An 18,992-nucleotide genomic window follows, 5' to 3' on the forward strand; every position below is an offset into this window, starting at 1 on the left:
ATTTCAAAGTTGGTGTCAGTTTTTTGTCACTAGAAGCAAAATGGGAGAGAAGCTGCTTACAAAGGTTTATTGCAGGGCAGTCCCCACGGGTCTGGCAGCGGGTGGAGGGTGGTGGCTGGTGGCACCTGTGTGGGGGTCGTGAGGTGAGGAAGGAAGCAGAGGGAGGGAGCACGTTCCTCCCCTGGGTAGGTGTGGCCTGCACATGGAGCCACCAGGATACAGTCAGACGCTTCACCCCTGTCGGTTCACTGGGATTAAGTTCCACCCTTTCTGCCCTTAGTTCTTTAACGTAAGACACAAGTGCCTTTGTGGGGACACCCAAACAAACATTCAAAGATTGATAGTCACTTCACAATGCAAAACACATCCATTCCACCCCCACATATCCCAGAGTCTTAACTCAGTCCAACATTAATTCAGAAGTCCAAAGTCTCATCTGAGACTCAGGGCAAACTTTTCTGCTGTGTCAGTTACATACTTCCAGAATATAGTGCTGGGACACCTACAGGTATACATTCCCATTCCAAAAGTGGACAGACACATTTTTCTTTAATTTATTTGGGAGGCAGAGAGACAGACTGACACCCATTGGCTTACTTCCCCAATGACCACAACTGCAGGGCTGGGCTGGGGCTGAAGCCAGAAACCCAATACAGATCTCCCAAGTAGGAGGCAGGAACCCAACTACTTGAGAAGTTACCTGCTGCCTCTTAGGGTATGCATGGGTAGGAACCCAGAGTCAGGAGCTGCAGCCAGAAATCAAACCTAAGTACCCTCTATAAGGGAAACCAGGGTCCTACCCGCTAGGCCAAACATCCATACGCTACCTGTGCGTGTTTCAAATTACAGTAACAGGGTACTCTTCAGTACATTCTGTGTTAAGGCAAGTTTATTACTGTCAACACCTGCAAAGCTTCCTGGGAAAGAAAGTCACTGCAGCTCACGGTTTTGGAGGCTCCTAGTCCCAAGACCAGGTGCCCCGTGGTCTGACAGCGGATGAGCCATGGACGGTGGAATGCATGTGGCAACAGGACCACAAAGCATGCCAGGAAGGGGCATTCATCACCTATGGATGCGTGGTCTCCTGATAAAGCCGCCCCGATTTCAGTTTAACCAGCAAGCTTAACCCACTCCAATGGCTTCCCGAAGGCCCCGCCTTCAGATACCGAAATTAGATTTTGTTTCTACCTCTAATCCATTCGCCATTACCATAAGACTGGTGACCTCTGACACATGGGTTCTTGGGGAATACCCAAACTAACTCAAACCATAGCAGCATCCTTTATTCTTTTAGACTTGTGGTTGAGTGTAAGTGTTATCATAAGTATCTGCTCTGTCCTAACCTCAGCATTATCAGAATAACCTGGGTTGGAATGGTCTGTCATTCTTCAGTATTCAGAAAGGATGCACTTAGGATGGGCAGGCCCGTCTGAGCTCAGAATCCAACGGTGTGACCCCAGGAAGTGCGGCTTTCTCTTCTTTAAGGAAATACATACTGCATAACATGTAACTGTGACAGAAAAAAATGGCATCTCAAATATTTAAAGCTAAATTCTAGAAAATTCTTAAGTTTTATTTTCATTTTGTAATATTTATTGAACTAGAAGAAAATGATGAAATTACAATTAAAAGGTAAAGGTGCATTTCTGTGTGATTTACTGATTATTCCCATCCACCACTAGTCAGTGTCTTAGCAAGTGATTTATGATGAGCTGCCTTAAGACCATTTCCTTCTAAAAAATGTTTTCTTATTTTTAGATGCAATTTTAAAGATTGATTTTCTTAGGAAATGTAAGGAAGCAGGACTTCTTGATGACTTATTTGAAGAACTGTTAGACAAACTACATTTGATTCGAGAAAGACTCGGGGATGAGACTGCTTCAGAATCAGGTACTGATAAAACAAATCACTCAGAACAGAAATTTCTCAGAGGGACTGGCACTGTGGTGTAACAGGTTAAGCCTCCCCCTGCCATGCCGGCATCCCATATGGGCACCAGATTAAGTCCCAGCTGCTCCACTTCTGATCCAGCTCCCCGATGCACCTGGGAAAGCACTGGAGAATGGCCCAAGTCCCTGGGCCCCCTGCCACCCATGTGGGAGATCCAGATGAAGCTCCTGGCTTCGGCCTGGCCCAGGATTCTTCCATTTGGGGAATGAATCAGCGAATGGAAGATCTGTCTCTTCTCTCGCTCAGCTCCACCTTTCAAATAAATGTCTTTAAAAAAAAAAAATTTCTCAGAGACCTATACAAAACAAACAGGAAAAATATTTTCTTTCTACGCTTTTGTCTTTTCATCATTCCTTAATAACCATCACTGTATCATTTTACTAGACCTACTGTCTTTTGTAAGTGAACAGGATGTGGGTGGTTCAGATTCAGGAGTTTAGTCCCAAGTGTCTGATGCCCCAAGAGTCAGGATGCCCTTCCTGGCAGCGCACAGTGGCTTGACAGCTGAGAACCAGCACGTTCAGAACTGGATGTGGCCACACACCTGAACCCATTCCCTGCCCTGCAAGATCCAAAATAGTGTTTTAATTCATTCGATTCTAATAAAGAGTCCTTTTTTTAATAAGAATATATGGAAGAGTACATAGAAGATACAATTTTAATGTTTTGATCAGTTTGGTTTAGTCAAATGTGAATTTTTAGTGAGAGAGAGAGAGAGAGAAAGAGAAAAAGAGAATGTGCGCAAGTGAGTGAGCTTCCATCTGCTGGTTCACTTCTCAGATGGCCAGGCCAAAGCCAGGAGCTTCCTCCAGGTCTCCCACCTGGGTGCAGAGGCCCGAACACTTGGGCCATCTTCCAGGCATATTAGCATGAAGCTGGACCAGTAGTGGAGCAGCCAGGACTCACACTGGCACCCAGATGGGATGCCAACATCACAGGAACTTTACCCAGTATGCCGTAACTGGCCCCACATTTCTTTAAGAGCTCTTTGGGAAGCTAAAGTTCCATTTGTCTGTGCAGATCTATAGCTCCTTAGCCTTACAGCCTCTAGCATAATCAGAAACATTAGAAATATGTCTCACAAGAGAATGTGATGGTCTGGATTGTAGGCAGTCCTATAAAATGCATGTTAGCAAAGGGATTATTTTCATAGGACAAAGCTAGAAAGTGATATTAAGAGTAAATGTTCCTGAAAGCTCTGTGTTCTTGTATTGTCTCACCGGCGGGGCTGGCTGGAACCCCCTGCTGGAGGCTCTGGGGCAGTGGTGCAGCTCCCACTGCGGTCTGACTCTGAAGGGCCACTCTTCACTTCTCCCTGTTTGGGGTTATTTTCTGAAGTGTTTCTACCTACATGAATTAATACTGAAAATGTTTTCCTCCTTCCAGAATATGAAGAAATCGCGACTTCACTTTTTGACTGTAGATTGTTTGAAGATACAATTATAGATTTTCAAGCAGGTATATGAGTTACAAAATAACTAAGCAGCATAATTTAGAAATATTGTCATATAGGTTGAAATAACATAGAAGCTGTAAAAATACTTTAGAATAATGCTCATTACATGAAAAGCCTATCACAAAAACAGAATGACACACACATGCACACATACACATTCAGAAAAAAAGTGTACCCAACAGAAATAGTGATCTGTGGAGAGTTGGAGAATAGTCATTTCTTTACTCTGTTCTTTTATTGCTAAATGATCCAAACTTTCTGCATAGCACAAATACTTCTATAGTCAGAAAAAATGCATAAAGTAGAAAATGTTGAATTCAAAACAAGGTATTTTGGTCCCTGTGTGGCCACAGACAGGAGCTGGTGCGGCGAGGGCGCGCAGGCTGCTGCTGATCCCGCAGCTGGCCTCCCCACCGCTGGTGAAATCTCTCTCCCAACATTCACCTTCACATCTCATCTCTTATGTGGAGAGCGCAGTGATGACTGATGCTGAACTTCATGGGGGTTGGGGGTGGGGGAGGCAGGGACACAAAACAAAGTAACGAAGACATTTTTGTGGAAAAAGAAAACCTGGGGCCGGCACGCTGGCATAATGAGTATATGCTGCAATGCCAGCATATACTTCTGATCCAGCTCTCTGTTGTGGCCTGGGAAAGCAGTAGAAGATGGCTCAAGTCCTTGGGCCCCTGCGCCCGCATGGGAGACCTGGAAGAAGCTCCTGGCTCCTGATTGGCCCAACTCTGGCTGTGCGGCCATTTGAAGGTGGAAGACCTCTTTAACTCTTTCAAATAAATAAATCTTTTAAAAAAAAGTAAATAACGTGTGGGTTGGAGAGAGGGAGGCAACTTTTAGGTAAAATATCAACTATTTATCAAGTCCTCCATCAAGACAGGCTAAATCTCCACTTAATTACGAATCTGATGTGACTTCTCAAGACTGCCACACCCAGAAGGGCAGGCTGTGCACTGTGGCCGGCCTTTGCTAGACAGGGGTGGAGGCCCGACTCAGCAGAATTTGTAGGAGCGGCTCTCCTGGTGTTGCACAGCTGAGCACCTGCACACTGTTCCATGTGTGTGTGAGCAGTGGTATCAGGGCAACAGGTCGACCCTGTCTGAACATACACATACTGGTTCTCTGTATCACATGTCTACTTGAATTTATTATCCAAAAAGACACCTTTACAATTATTTCCCAAATAGACCTCTTAAGAAAGCCTCTTGAGGATGGCTGCTACTGAGAATAACCACACTGGTTTTAAAAGCCAGTCTTTGGAGTCTTTCTAGAAAGCTTTGTTTTCAGGGCATACCCATCTTTCCTTTCACATAAAAGTTACATGTGTAGAACAGGTCACACCATTGTCTGAAGAAAGATGGGTCTTCTAAACGGACTTCAATTTCTAAACTTTTCCAAAAAGTCACATTGCCACTGAGTACTCTTCATTCATAAATCCCAATTAAAGTATCTTCTAAATTTCCACCTAAGTCTTCCTATATCTGAATTACACCAAAAGCATTTATGTGACTTACAAATAGGATGCAGTTTATGAAAGACAGGCCAGTCCTTGGTATTTCAGCCACATTCTCTTTCCAATCATGTCCAGTCATCATGTCACATACAGTAGTATGAAGGCTATACAGCATTAAGTTCTCAAAGTTACACAAGACGGGCTGGTGTTCTGCTATAAATGTATAAAAAGTCACAAAGATTTAATCACAAGCTTCATGTGTGATAAATACTAGAATTCTGTGAAGTGGAAGAAAGAGGGAGCAAAGGTATAAAAGAACCACTTTGGGCTCATAAGACTAGGTTCTTTTAAGGCACAGGTATCACAAGGACTATGTGCTTGCAAGTGAAATGAGTAAAAAACAGCATGTTTCTAATGAAACTAATGAATAATATGAAATTACCTTTTTCCCCCAAAGCAATAGAGAATAAAATTGATGAATCTGAAGAAAGACTGCAGCAGCTAAACAAAGAGACTGAACTGCTTCAGGACTTACAGCAAACCATGTGCTATTTTCAAGACTACAGAGATCTTAGGTCAAGTTCCATTTCAGTATCGTCCCTTTCTTCTTAATGATTACCATTTCCTAAATTGCCTGCAGGCCGAGAACTGCAGACCAGGACTGTGGAAGCCACACCTCTTTGGAACCAGGCTTCTTGCTTTCTGAACCACAAACTGCACCCCCCAGCAGTTGTTAACCTGTTCTTCCCACCTCTCCTCCAATAAAGTTTTTGTCAGATGATGCCTGAGTAAACTGGATCACAGCCCCATTCCCACTCACCCTCTGCACTTAACCCTGTGGGTGGATTCCTGCTGGTACATTCCTCCTCCTGCCCCTCCACGATGGAAGGTCATTTAAGGCACACACAAGGCACCCCTAACACTAGGGTATTCACACATCCTGCTGAAGCTAGAACACCCTTCTCAGCTAACTTCTGCAGACAGAAGGTCTCCTATTACTCCACCTAAAATTTTTCTCTTCATACCACTTCTCAGTGTAACCAACTCTTGTCTTACATCATACTGTATCAGGATGAGCTGTTCAAGGGAAGAAACTATTAGGTTTTGCCTACCATTGCATTCCCAGCACCTAGCATTCTCAGTAAGTGCTTACAGAATAAAACCTTCATAACTTTTAAGACTAGTTCCAGCCCAGAACAACCCTTAAAATCTGAACATACTAGTATCAAATTTACCCATTTTCATGCCTTGCTTCTTAAAAATTTTTCAGCCACAGTTACCACATGGTAACTTCAAAACACACACCTTCAAAATAAACACCTCTGACTTAAGAATGTTAATAATATACCGCGGCTCACTAGGCTAATCCTCCGCATAGCGGTGCCGGCACACCTGGTTCTAGTCCCGGTCGGGGCGCCAGATTCTGTCCCGGTTGCCCCTCTTCCAGGCCAGCCCTCTGCTGTGGCCAGGGAGTGCAGTGGAGGATGGCCCAGGTGCTTGGGCCCTGCACCCCATGGGAGACCAGGAAAAGCACCTGGCTCCTGGCTCCTGCCATCGGATCAGTGCGGTGTGCCGGCCGCAGCGCGCCGGCCGCGGCGGCCATTGGAGGGTGAACCAATGGCAAAAGGAAGACCTTTCTCTCTGTCTCTCTCACTGTCCACTCTGCCTGTCAAAAAAAAAAAAAAAACTATATATATATATATATACCAGGCTGAAGAAATATTACCCTGGTACGACAGGATGCTCATATCACCAAGTCTAACCCTTGAAAACAGCACAGTTCAGGTTCTCGTTCTTTCCCTGTAGCGCTCAGTCATGCTGCAGGGCTGATCTGACTCCCCAGTACGTCGTCTGGCACGTAAGTAAGTGCTCCGAAAGCATCTGCAAAAGGAAGAGCGTTTACTGCTTCTACGATTAAGTGAGAAAACTGCCTTTATGAAGAGAAAAGGTTTATTTTTGGCTCACAGTTCTGGAGGTTCATAGCGTAAGATCCAGCAGGCCCCGAAGCTGTGGTGTCCAGCAGTGGTCTTGTGGCAGAGTCCAGATGTGGAAGCATGTGTCTTAGAAAGCCACCACGATTCAGTCATGGGGGCCCCACCTTGAAACACCATAATTAAATTAAGGTTCTACCCTCTTAGTGCTATTAGCATAGGACTTTGGGGACAAAGCCTTTACCACATGGACTTTTGAGAGACATCCAAATATCTAAGCCACTATGGAACTATGATGCAGACAAAAAATACTAAGTCATTATTTTTCAAACTTAGCTGCGTACCAGAATAGCTAGGCACCCAAGAGCTGAGTTGCTCCACTTCTGATCCAGCTCCATGCTGACGCCCCTGGGGGAGCAGTGGAGGATGGCCCAAGTGCTTGGGCCCCTACGCCCACGTGGGAGCTCCTGGCTTAGGCCTGACACAGCCTCAGCCACTGCAGTCATCTTGGGAGTGGACCAGAAGATGGAGGATGTCTCTCTAGCTCTTTCAAATAAATCAATATTAAAAAAAAATACAGAAGCAGACTCCATACAAGATCTGCTGAATACAGATTTCTCTGGGTCTAAACAATAGCTCTAACTTCAGCTTCCTATCTTAACCTATCTCATGACAAAGCTTACCTAATAGCCTTGAGGTCATGATCGTTAAAAAAAATCCTTGGAGTGTATCACATGTTGGGGGTCCTAAGAGTAGGCGAATCCTGGGCAAACCACTGTAACAGACCTGAGTTTGTGCTTTAGCTATATCACTATTGGAGAACTTTAGTCAAATTACTTACCTGTCTGCCTTAGAAGACAAATGCGAACACTAAATGAGAAAATATCTGAAGCATAAGGTACAATGCCCGGCACCGTGGGAAATGAATGTTACTAAGCAGACACCCATGTACTCCCCTTGCCAATGTTTCCTTCCAGCAGGTGCAGGCTTAATTCTAACCAGACTCACGGTAATTTCTGGGAGGCTCATTAGCCACACCTCCATGCTTTTGCCTCTGCCACTTACCTACTGCTTTGGAGTTCAGCTAAAGGACCCTAACATGTCCTCCCCTGTACCACATATACAGTATTCAGAACAACTTCTTGTCAGATAAACCCATTTTCTGTTATGAAAGCTATTTATAAATGTCTTACTGTATTAATTCTTAATCATATCTCCCTTCTCCGAATAACTTATATGTTCCTTGAGGATAGGAAAGGTCTTTCTCTTCATTTGTAAGTACCTCCAAAGGATTTAACTACATTTTTCTGCTTTGACAGTTCAATTGTATTATCAGCAGGAATAAAATCCAGGGGTCATTTTTCCCACTTTGAGAGAGAGGGACAGATCTTCCATGTGTTGTTGGAGGAGACAGAAACTTAATCTGGGTCTCCCATGTAGACAGCAGGGACCCAAACATTCAAGCCTCCTGGGTACACATTAGCAGGAAATTGGCATCAAATTTGGGCTGGAACTTGAACCCAGGTACTCCCCATGTGGGATGTGGGCAACTCAAGTGGCATCCTAACCACTGTGCCAAATGCCCACCCCAAATCCAGGGCTTTGTTTTAAAAAAAAAGATTTATTTATTTATTGGAGTTATAGAGAGTAGGAGACAGGAAGGGAGAGAGATCCTCAATCTACTGGTTCACTCTCCAAGATGGTCACAATGGTGAGTACTGGGCCAGGATGAAGCCAGGAGTCAGGAGCTTCTTCCAGTCTCCCACGCGGGTGGCAGGAACCCAAACACTTGGGCCATCTGCTGCTGCTTTTCCCAGGACATTAGCAAGGAGCTGGATCAGAAGTGGAGCAGCCGGGACATGTACTGGCAGCCACATGGGAAGCCAGGGTCATAGGCTGTGGCTTTACTGGCTACACCACAGCACCATCCCTTACAGGGATTTCTATAATTGTGTGTATACAGTTCAGAACCAGGCAGTGACATGTTCATGGAAGTACCTATTTAGCCAGATACCCACTAAGAATAATAGTACGGGGGGGTCAGCACCGTGGCATAGTGAGTAAAGCTGTCACCTGCAGAGCCAGCATCCCATATGGGTACTAGTTCAAGTCCCGGCTGCTCTACTTCCAATCCAATTCCCTGCTAATGCACCTGGGAAAGCAGTGGAAAATGGCCCAAGTCCTTGGGCCCCTGCTTTCATGTGGGAGACCTGGAAGAAGCTCCTGGCTCCTGGCTCCCAGCTGGATTGGCCCAGCCCTGGCTCTTGTGGCCATTTGGGAAGTGAACCAGCAGATGAAAGATCTCCCTCTCCCTCTCTATAAACTCTGCCTTTCAAATAAATAAATCTTTAAAATAGTATTGACTTTTGATAAACAAAATAAAACTTAACCCTCTCAACCATTTTTAAGCAGTACAGCTCAGGGTATTAAGTCCGTTCACAGTGTTGTGCAACCATCACCACACCATCCAAAGAACTCTCCATCTTGCAGAACTGAAATTATCCATTAAACTCCCCATCTTCCTTCTCCCCAGCCCCATGGTCACCACCATTTCTACTTTCTATCTCTATAAATGTTATTAAGTAGCTACCTCAAACAAGTGAGATCACACAGTATTTCTCCTAGCGACTAACTGGCTCATTTCACTTAGCACAACGTCCTCAAGGCCCATCCGTGTTGTACCAAGCATCAGCATTTCCTCTTTTTAAGGCTGAATACTACTGACTTCAAGAAAGAACAACAACTCCACATGCTTGTCTTAACAGACTGATTTATTAGTATGCCATTCTAAACATTACATAAATACAGCTTACATACCAGAATATCAAACATTATTCCAGTAAGAAGTTCAAGAGTATGTTACAGGTTATTTTGAGAAATGTGAATACTTTGGTTTCCATTATTACATCAGATGAAATAAAGTAAGTTCAAAGAACAGTGTTTATCTCCTGCTATAATTAACAACGAAACCAAGTAGAAAAATAAGAGGTTTTTTTTTAAAAAAAAAAAAAAAAAAGACCATCAAGTACTTTTTGAAGAACTAATTCTCTTCACTACCATACATACTCATACAAATTACGCAGTGACTTAATGGGAAGTGGTTCTTCACCTATATCAGAAACTTGGTATCTCCTGAATGAACGAACTGGATCAATGGATACGGGTCTACTACTTCAATTTGTGCTTTTAACAATTATTTTTATTTTTCAAGTAAGAGCAATAGTAAACACACTGAGTTTCATTTTGTTCAGCTCATAAGCCTACAGAACAGTGATTGTTACAAACACTGCCCATCATAGCCAGTAATCCAGTTAACATGCATTCAACCCAGAAAGAAAGTTCTACCGTGTTGCAGAGCTGATTCTAACCTAATAACCCTCTAGGTATTAGTCACTTGTGATATGGTAAAGAAAAGGCAGCTGGGACTCCTAGGTTTCTATTTGTCTCACCTACCAGTGAATGCCTGTGGTCTGGCCTCATTGCCCTCCACACCCCTACACACATACATTAAAATACATTGTTAAGAATAGCAGCAGCAGCATCTCTTCACACTCTGATTAATTCGGCTCTGCAAAGGTGTTCAGGCTCTAAGCTCAGAAGGGGCCCTCCCAAGCAGGAAACAAAACACACGAAGGGAGCTCACACAAACGGTTGGGCCAGACTCAACAGGTGGACACTTACATCCCATGGCCACAGTTTGTAACCAGGCCTAAAAGACAACTGCCTTTTAAATAGATCTTTTCCAAAAAAGGAAAAAGCATAATTTTGGCCTTTCTTCAAGGTTACATTGTGCCACACAGTATAACAATGAAAAGCAGCAGGAGATCAAAAGCGGAGAGTGGTGAAGTTTTAAACGAGCACAGCTGAGATGGGGGCCGGTCAACAGAAAACACAGCAAAGCCAGGAAGTCCAGTAAGGAGGCCGGTTTTGAGAACCACGTCCTCAAGTCAGACACAGCAAAGCGACGGTTTGGCAGCCACGATTTAGGAAGGCAAGGATGTGCTGTATGTGTCGTCATTTTCCTCTTAGGAGTCAGCGTTTATAGGGGAAAAGGTGGGGAGGGACAACTTGAACTTGAGTTCTTAAAGTCTACTTTAATGAAATTAAACACCATTGTTTAAGCAGTGGAGATTCTAATTCGTTATCAGCTTTGTGATAACTAAAGCTACTACTCTTTATGCACTGAAATCTGAAGAAGTCTCGGCTAACCTAGAAATTTATCTTCATGTAATTATCGTTTCAGTAGGTCTAACTCATGTTAAACGAGTGTTATTCTGATATGCCTTGAGTTGAACTAAATCATCAATACACAAGCACACAAACAAAAGCCTCACACACACAACTACAGTCCCTCACAGTCAGACTACCACCAGCCACGAATGCCACGCTTCCACGGGCCCGGCTCCAGGGCTCGTGCACGCCGGGCGGAGGCCTGGCTCTTCTCACAGTCAGCACTCGCACAGCACGGATGAATGTGAGTCAGGACACTGTCAACGTCCGTTTTCCAAGTTCAGAAGTTCCTCTAGCCAAAAACGAGAACAAGAACAGCGCAACTCCCACTCCTTCCCAGTGTGCCAGCCCAAATGTAAGGAAGGTAGCGCTTAAAATACACACACTTAAACCAGCTCAGGCAGAGCTGGACATCCTTCATGTAACTCCCACAGAGAGAAATGTGTCTCAAAGTGGGGGGCAAACAACCTGACGGTTTTTTACCTGCAGAATCACATCACCCGCGGGGCACAAGCCGGACACGCCCAGCGCACCCCCAGCATGCACACAAAACCCCGCAGCCTTGTGCTTCAGTTCTTAAAGGCTCCACATTTACTGGCTTTAGCAATGAACTCCTTTAGCAGGGGGCCATCCATCTGCCAAAATGCTGCGGTCTGTGTGACTTCTGTCAAATGATTGATGCAAAACTTAAAGCAGAATTCTTCTAAATCCTGGACACACACAACAAAAATAAAAAACAAGAAGAGGCCATTTTTTATTAGCTGTGACTGAATTACTCCTCTCCAATCCCCTCGCCCCAAGTCTCTGACCCTCCCCCCAGTAATAACAGGAGACGCCAGACACCTCAAAACCTGGCAAGCCTGGGACCAAGGGTCAGTGTCAGGAAGACACTACTTGTGACATGGCAGAAGCAATGGCTCCCCTAACCCAAGTGTGGGGCACCCCCCTCCACACACACCCGCGCCCCCACGGAGGAGGTCTTCCACTGTCACCACATGGTCCACTTAAGCTCAGAAAGGTTTTTGAAAAAAGCCAAATGTCACTTTAGTCCTTATAATATGTTCTGTCACATTGAAGGAATTAGAAGAATTAAGATGCGGGCTAAGTCCAAGGAGAAGACAAAGACATAGAAAAGGGATGAAGAGACAGGTGGTCAACCCAATGTGACCATCACAAAGAAATTCCCCAAAACTCAGAGTTAACATTTATGGTGTAATAAAAATGAGTCTGTTTTTAAAGCCACAAAATACGGCTTCCACCACACTCATTTGTCACAGTCAGTCCCAGGGCAGCACCCTGACACCGCACATCTTCCAGTCACACTAATGGAGGTCACAGCCACCAGCACACACACACAAGGGGAGGGGTAAGCCAGAACAACTTTTAACGATCTCTTTCTGTCCATGCTAAGACATCCTTTCATCCCCCACAAAACTCTAACTTGGTTTATCTCCTCAAATGGTAGAACATAAATTTGCAAAATCAACTAAGACTAAACAGACAAAAGTACATCACACTAAAAGCTCTTGAACAGCTTAACTTCTCAGTGGCCGCTGGTTAAGTTCTACAACGAAGGTTGATAGTCGGGTTCTACCAACTGGGAACTTAGCAACTTTACACTGCAGGGCCCTGACTCCACTTTTTCGGGCCCCGAGAGGGGAGAATCTGGGGCAGAGGGGAGACGGGCCCACATAGAGTGCTTCTACAGTGCACGCCCCTGCAAACAATTACCTCCTCCTGTCCCAGGCGAACAATGCCCCAATGGAAACCAGGGAGCATACTCAGGCACATAACCAGTAAGGGACAAACCACACCTGCACTTCATGTCAGCCAGCTGCTGCCAGTCTCTGGTTTTCCAGATAATTCAAAATGTATTTACAATGTTAGCACAATTCCTAGATCCTGTTTTTTAAATGAGATTCCCAGTGGACTAACTGTGCAGCTGAATGCTCTGTGTTTATGACAAACTAAAACAAACTGCATTCCGCTCAGATTATTCAAGAAAAAGAAAACTACACTTGGTATCAAAACCTAATGATAAGTACACAGCTCTCAGGACAAAGTTATATTTCGGAGCCATAAAAGTCATATTTCAACCATATTTAGTTGTCACAAATCATTATTTACACTTAATTTAGGATGAAGACAGCTATGAGCACAGGAAGTTCTTCCAAACACGTATCAGAAAAGGATATTTTTTATTTGACAGGTAGTTATAGACAGTGAGAGAGACAGAGAGAAAGGTCTTCCTTCTGTTGGTTCACTCCCAAATGGCCACCACAGCCAGCGCTGCGTTGATCTGAAGCCAAGAGCCAGGTGCTTCTTCCTGGTCTCCCATGCAGGTGCAGGGCCCAAGCACTTGGGCCATCCACCACTGCCCTCCTGGGCCACAGCAGAGAGCTAGACTGGAAGAGGAGCAACCGGGACTAGAACCTGGCGCCCACATGGGATGCCATCTGCAGGCGGAGGATTAACCAAGTGAGCCATGGTGCCGGCCCCCAGAAAAGGATATTTAAAGATAAAATTTTAATTACACCATCTCAAACTCACAAGGGAAGAATGCATTAAATTCAGGCATCATAAAACCTTACTAGTTCACGTCTACTAATTTGGAATTCAGGATCTTTTTAGTGTATATTAAAAAGTAAACTTACAAGGGCTGGTACTATGGTATAATAGGCTAAGCCTCCGCCTGTGGAATCTCATATGGGCATTGATTCAAGTCCCAGCTGTTCCACTTCTGATCCAGCTCTCTGCTAATGGCCTGGTAAAGCAGTCGAAGTTGGCCCAAGTGCTTGGGCCCCTGTACCCACATGGGAGACCCAAAAGAAATTTCTGGTTCCTGGCTTCAGATCAGCCGAGCTCCGACTGCTGCAGCCATTTGGGAAGTGAACCAGCGAATGAAGGTCTGTCTCTCCCTCTGTCTGTAACTCTGTCTTTCAATAAATAAGTCTTTTTAAAAAAATTTAGAGTATTCAACTTACTAATTGTACAGAAGTTGCCTTCAGTCTAATTTTTTTTAAAAAAGATTGACTTAAAAGGCAGAGAGCAGAGAAGGAAAAAGGAAAGGAGGTACCCTCCATCCACTGGTTCACGCTGCAAATGCCCACGGTAGGCCGGGCTGGGTCAGACAGAAGCCAGGAGCCTGGAACTCAAGCCAGGTTTCCCATGTGGGTGGCAGGGACACAAGTACTTGAACCATCTGCCACTGCTTTCCCAGATGTGGCAGAGAGCTGGACCAGAAGCAGGGCAGCCAGGACTCGAACTGGTACTTGGATTTGGGATGCTGGCATCTGCTCCGCCACAAGGCTAGCTTTGAGTATAAACTTTAAGAACTTTTTTAAAGATACGGTAGAGATACACGAATAGTGCTTCTAATTATAATCCACTTCATACATCGAAAAAGAGCTCTATCCAACGGCCTTCCCTCCCTCTCCTGCTAATTGGAATTGGTTGAGGGATCTCTGCACTCAACACACGTGGCTCAGTTTTAAACATGAAAAAGTTAAACTAGAGAAGACGGAAATAACCAGCTGGATCCTGGAGAAGCACTGGGAGAGAGTTCAGTCTGCAAGCTGATTTATACAAGCCAGAAAGCAGCAGGGAAGCAGATGCACGGCGGGTCTGCCTTCGACGAGTACACAGGATAGAAAGACCTAGCAGAAGAACCTGCGCAACTCGTCTACCTCACTGTGCAATTACCTCGAGAAGAAACTGCAGCTCCTGCCCAACTACATCCAACAACTCCAGGGAAGAAAGACCCTCCGAGCAGCAATGACGACAAGTTCATTAAAAAATGAGTCTTAAGGCCCATGGAATTGGGAAGTGTCGAGGGTGTTAAAACTGAGGTGTCTAACACAGCCTTCTTAGTATTAGAAACTGAACTGTTTATGATATTCTGCAGACAAACTGATATAAGGTAGTTCTGAGGCAAATCCGATGAAATAGACTTGTTACAATGAGTAAGGAAGATCAAAATAAAAAAAAAATCACTGCTCTAATTTATAAATTTGTTGCAAATCTTTAAGCATTTTAATTATTCCAGTCACTACTACTCACATACTCTGAAAATGTTAATTTTCCTCTCCACAAATTTTCTCCAGCAACAAAATGGGATGGTCTTAACAGTCTCATTTTAAAAAACGTAAACACAGCCTCTCGAATTCCTACACCATCTTAAGTTCCAAAACTAACACAGTTGGACACTAACCTTTTGTGGACCGCCCCCCTCAGCCAGGGTGAGACAAGTCACACAAGCCACCCACGAGACTCATTCCAGATGGCCAAAGATCAGAAACCATACCTAACTCTTGCCAAACCTCTTCTTAAGGTAATTGCAAAACAAGACCCCACCACTTCCTAAGTCTATAATTCATTTTATTTTATAGCAAGAAAAAGTATTCTAGATTAAAGTGGCTTTTAGTTTTATCTTTCAGAACATTAAAACTGTCCTAGCATTTGAGAAAAAATGAAGATGCTTTTCTTTCACTGCACACAGAAACATTTCATATGCTACTAATCCTGAAAAACAATTTGGCTCTCTGAGAAAAGAAAAACAAATGCTGACTTTCTAGCTTTAGAAAATGAAAACCAGTGACGGAACCAATCAGCTGGCACAGGCGTGGTCTGTGAACTTCCTGGGGTGCATTATAGCTGAAGGTCAGGAAGAGATTCCCAGCGAGCATCCCAGGATGTCAGCCTCTGCCCAGGAACTTCTGACTGCGGCTCGTCAGCAAGGTCTGACTGCGGCACGGAACTCACTCACAACAGGGAGAAGAAACAGAGCCGCACAGAGAAGTTTCTGGAATCAATCACTAAATGGAAAGAAAAGTTACCAACCCAAGGTAAAAATCACTGGGTGGAAATGAAGTCTAAAGAAATAACATTTCCAACAGAGAAGTTCGCAGTGTCCCAGGAAGGTTAAGAGGCGGAAAACCAATACCTGTGTTTTCTATTTCTATTAGAAATGATTTACTGAGCGTCCTTTTATCTGTTGTCAGGCTTCAAAGTCAGCTATATTTGATAAGGTCATCAAATATTTATAATATAACACAACCTCAAACAAAAACAGGATACATTTTCAAAATACAAGACATAATGGTCCACTTCAATACCGAAGCATGATAAAGGTGAGTTTGTCCTCTACCACACCTCAGAGGCCACCACTGCAGACCTCTGCAAATGCTGGATCAATTCCTTGTTGCCAGGTATTCTGCCACGTCAAAAGATGACAATACTGTAAGGACAGGCTAACTGTGTTCCTTTAACATACAAACCTTAGTGGATCTCATGATATTTCGAGGCTCTCTAAATTTTCTATTAATTTGTAAAACTGACCATGCCAGCCTTTAGGTTCCTAAATATCCCTCATGCATGCTTTTGGCGGCACTATCTTCATCCACTTCAACAATTATCAAGAGCCCAATACACACCCGATCCTGCAGGAACACACACAGCTTACAGACTGACTCTGTGGTGCTTAACTCCAAGAAAATGCACACAAATGTAAAAGCTCTGACTCCCAAAAGCCCACTGATTCTTAGACTCTAGAGAGATCCATGAATCCCAGGATTAAGAACTCAATCTAGTACAGAAACAAAACAAGAATAATTAGCCCACCGGAAGTCGTTAACACATGTGGAACTGTGAGTTACGACGAGTAAGGGTAGCATTTCAGAGCACACCCAGATACAAAACATACGGCAACCCAGGGTTCTGAGGGCAGAGCTGGTGAGACAGCGGAGTGCAGCTTGGAAGAAAACACAGATGCTGACATCAGAAGGGACTTATAACTAACATGCAGTTAGTCCACTTAGGTCTGCCACTTGTAGTCCATCCTGCAATACAGCTGCCGGGAACTCAGCTACGCAGCCTGTCTGAGTTACAAACGGAAGTAGCAGAACCACTGTTTTTGAAAAAATGAACACAGAAGGGAGCAGCAGGGCCAGCTTTCCTGTTCAAGGATCAGATGCCTCACTAATGGTCTAGACAGAAGTGCAGTCACTCATGGTGCTCCTTGTCTCCCGGAGGAGAAAGGGGCCAGGGAGCACACGGGGCGTTACAGGTGGGTGTGGCGTCTGGTGCCTGCTCTACGTTACCTCTGCATCGTATCGGACTGCAGCAGAGAATAACGAGAAGGCGTTCTCCACGGTAATCCCTCGCTTTATAATGTGCTGACACAGCTTTTTCAGCCTGTTTTCACAGTAAGACGTTGCCAAATCCAGAAGACCTGAAAGTAAAAAGTAGGCAAAGTTTGATCAAGTTGAGAACAATCTATGGCAATGTAGAAACATGTAATTCATTTCAGTGGCAACTATGCACTAAGTCAGGAGTATCTTAATATTATAACTTTAACTGAGCAGCTACATGGCTAAGTCAACAGAAGTACCTTAATATTATAAATTTAAGCAAATTCTTTTACCCCAACCTCTGCTATCTCCCAAAACATGGAACAGAATCCACCCCATTCCAGTTTTTTGCAAGATATTAAATCCATTAGCAACTTATGCTTCAATATTAAAACATTAAAGTCTAGTCATAAACTGCATCCATCATTATTAACCACAGCGACTATACAATACTATTTTTAGAGACATTCAGAAACCATGTACAAGCCAATCAACCTGAAAGTTTCTACATTTCAGTACTCTAAGGGCATGGGAGACTATCCGTGACCTGACAGCCTGGCCAAGCCCGAAGTGGGGTGAGGTACCTATGGCCTCCTCAGGCGGCAGATCCACTGTGTCTGTGTAGAGGTACTGAAGAAAGGCACGGTACACGGGGTAAGAAAACTGGTCTATTTCTATCACTTCCTTCATGTCCTCATTCCAGTAAGACTGGAACATGGATCGAAAATGCTCACACCTACAATAGAAAAACAAAAGTTACTGTATGAACTTGATGAGGTCAGATGAACAACCTAGACCTGCAGGCACCAGGTCACGAATCCTCGCGCTTGCGCCTTTCTGCTTTGACAGTCCATTCAGAACATTAAAAGAATGCCTCCACTTCCATAAGAAACTACTTTGGGTGTGGAGAGGACAGGAGAGGGGGAGATGGGAAGTCTTATTAGTAAGTACTAAGCTACACTTTGACAGGATAAGTAAGTTCTGGTGTTAATCGTACAGGAAGGTATCTATAAACAATATGTTCTGTATATTTCATATTTCAAAAAAGGATTTTAAATGTTTTCCTCCAAAAAAATTTGAAAAAAATATTTTATGTCTATTGATTTGGTTATATAATATATACCTCTAACAAAACATTACATGGTACCCCATAAATATACGAACTTACAGCAATTTAAAAATTCACTATTAAAACAGAAATTAGTTTGAGAAATAAAAAAGAAACAGTTGTATAGGCAAGGAATGATAATGTAGGCAAGGAATGATAATGTAATGGGTCAGAAAACTGGACACAGGGCCCGGCATCATAGCAAAGCTGCTAAAGCCAATACCTATGATGCCAGCATTTCACATGGGCACCATCTGGAGTCTGGCTGTTGCACTTCTGATCCAGCTCCCTGCTAATGGCCTGTGAAAAGCAGTGGAAGATGGCCCCAATGCTTGGGCCCCTGCTACCCCCATGCATGACATGCAAGCTCCTGGCTGTTAGGACCATCTGGGGAGTGAACCAGCAGATGAAGATCTCTCTTTCTCTTTCTCCTCCCCACACCCCATAGCCCTTTTCAAACAAATAATTTAAAAAAAAAAAAAAAGAGGAGGAGGAGCTGACACTGTGGTATAATGGGTTAAGTCACTGCCTACAGCACCAGCATCCCAAATGGGTGTCATCTCAGGTCCTGGCTGCTCCACCTTTGATCCAGCTCCCAGCTATTGCCTGGGAAAGCAGTAGAAGATGGCCCAAGTACTTGGGCCCCTGCCCCCGTGTAGGAGACCCGGAAGAAGCTCCTGGCTTCAGATCGGCCCAGCTCTGGCAATTACGGCCATTTGGGGAA

General features: G+C 44.2%; 2 protein-coding genes across 23 annotated transcripts in view; one reads left to right on the plus strand and one right to left on the minus strand.

Annotated features, from left to right (window-relative positions):
- Window positions 1-5,652, plus strand: part of PHF11 (PHD finger protein 11) — a 48,712-nt gene extending 43,060 nt beyond the window's left edge. For all 5 annotated transcript variants that reach the window (XR_016212628.1, XR_016212627.1, NM_001389492.1 and 2 more), the window contains 3 exon segments: window positions 1,759-1,890; window positions 3,337-3,408; window positions 5,329-5,652. Coding sequence is in view for 3 of the 5 variants with exons in the window: in NM_001389492.1 (NP_001376421.1) it covers window positions 1,759-1,890; window positions 3,337-3,408; window positions 5,329-5,483 (359 nt within the window). In the remaining 2 variants the exon portion in view is untranslated.
- A 3,903-nt stretch (window positions 5,653-9,555) lies between these two features.
- RCBTB1 (RCC1 and BTB domain containing protein 1) overlaps window positions 9,556-18,992 on the minus strand; it is a 46,427-nt gene continuing 36,990 nt past the window's right edge. For all 18 annotated transcript variants that reach the window (XM_008273852.5, XM_008273850.5, XM_089304181.1 and 15 more), the window contains 3 exons: window positions 17,745-17,896; window positions 17,131-17,261; window positions 9,556-11,742 (listed from right to left, as the gene is read on the minus strand). In XM_008273852.5, coding sequence (XP_008272074.1) covers window positions 11,602-11,742; window positions 17,131-17,261; window positions 17,745-17,896 — 424 coding nt within the window. In that variant the 3' untranslated portion in view covers window positions 9,556-11,601. The remainder of the gene's footprint in view (window positions 11,743-17,130; window positions 17,262-17,744; window positions 17,897-18,992) is intronic.

The sequence above is a fragment of the Oryctolagus cuniculus genome, chromosome 9 (genome assembly GCF_051225735.1).
Source record: "Oryctolagus cuniculus isolate XC-2025 breed Fujian yellow rabbit chromosome 9, ASM5122573v1, whole genome shotgun sequence".
In the NCBI taxonomy this organism is placed as follows: domain Eukaryota; kingdom Metazoa; phylum Chordata; class Mammalia; order Lagomorpha; family Leporidae; genus Oryctolagus; species Oryctolagus cuniculus.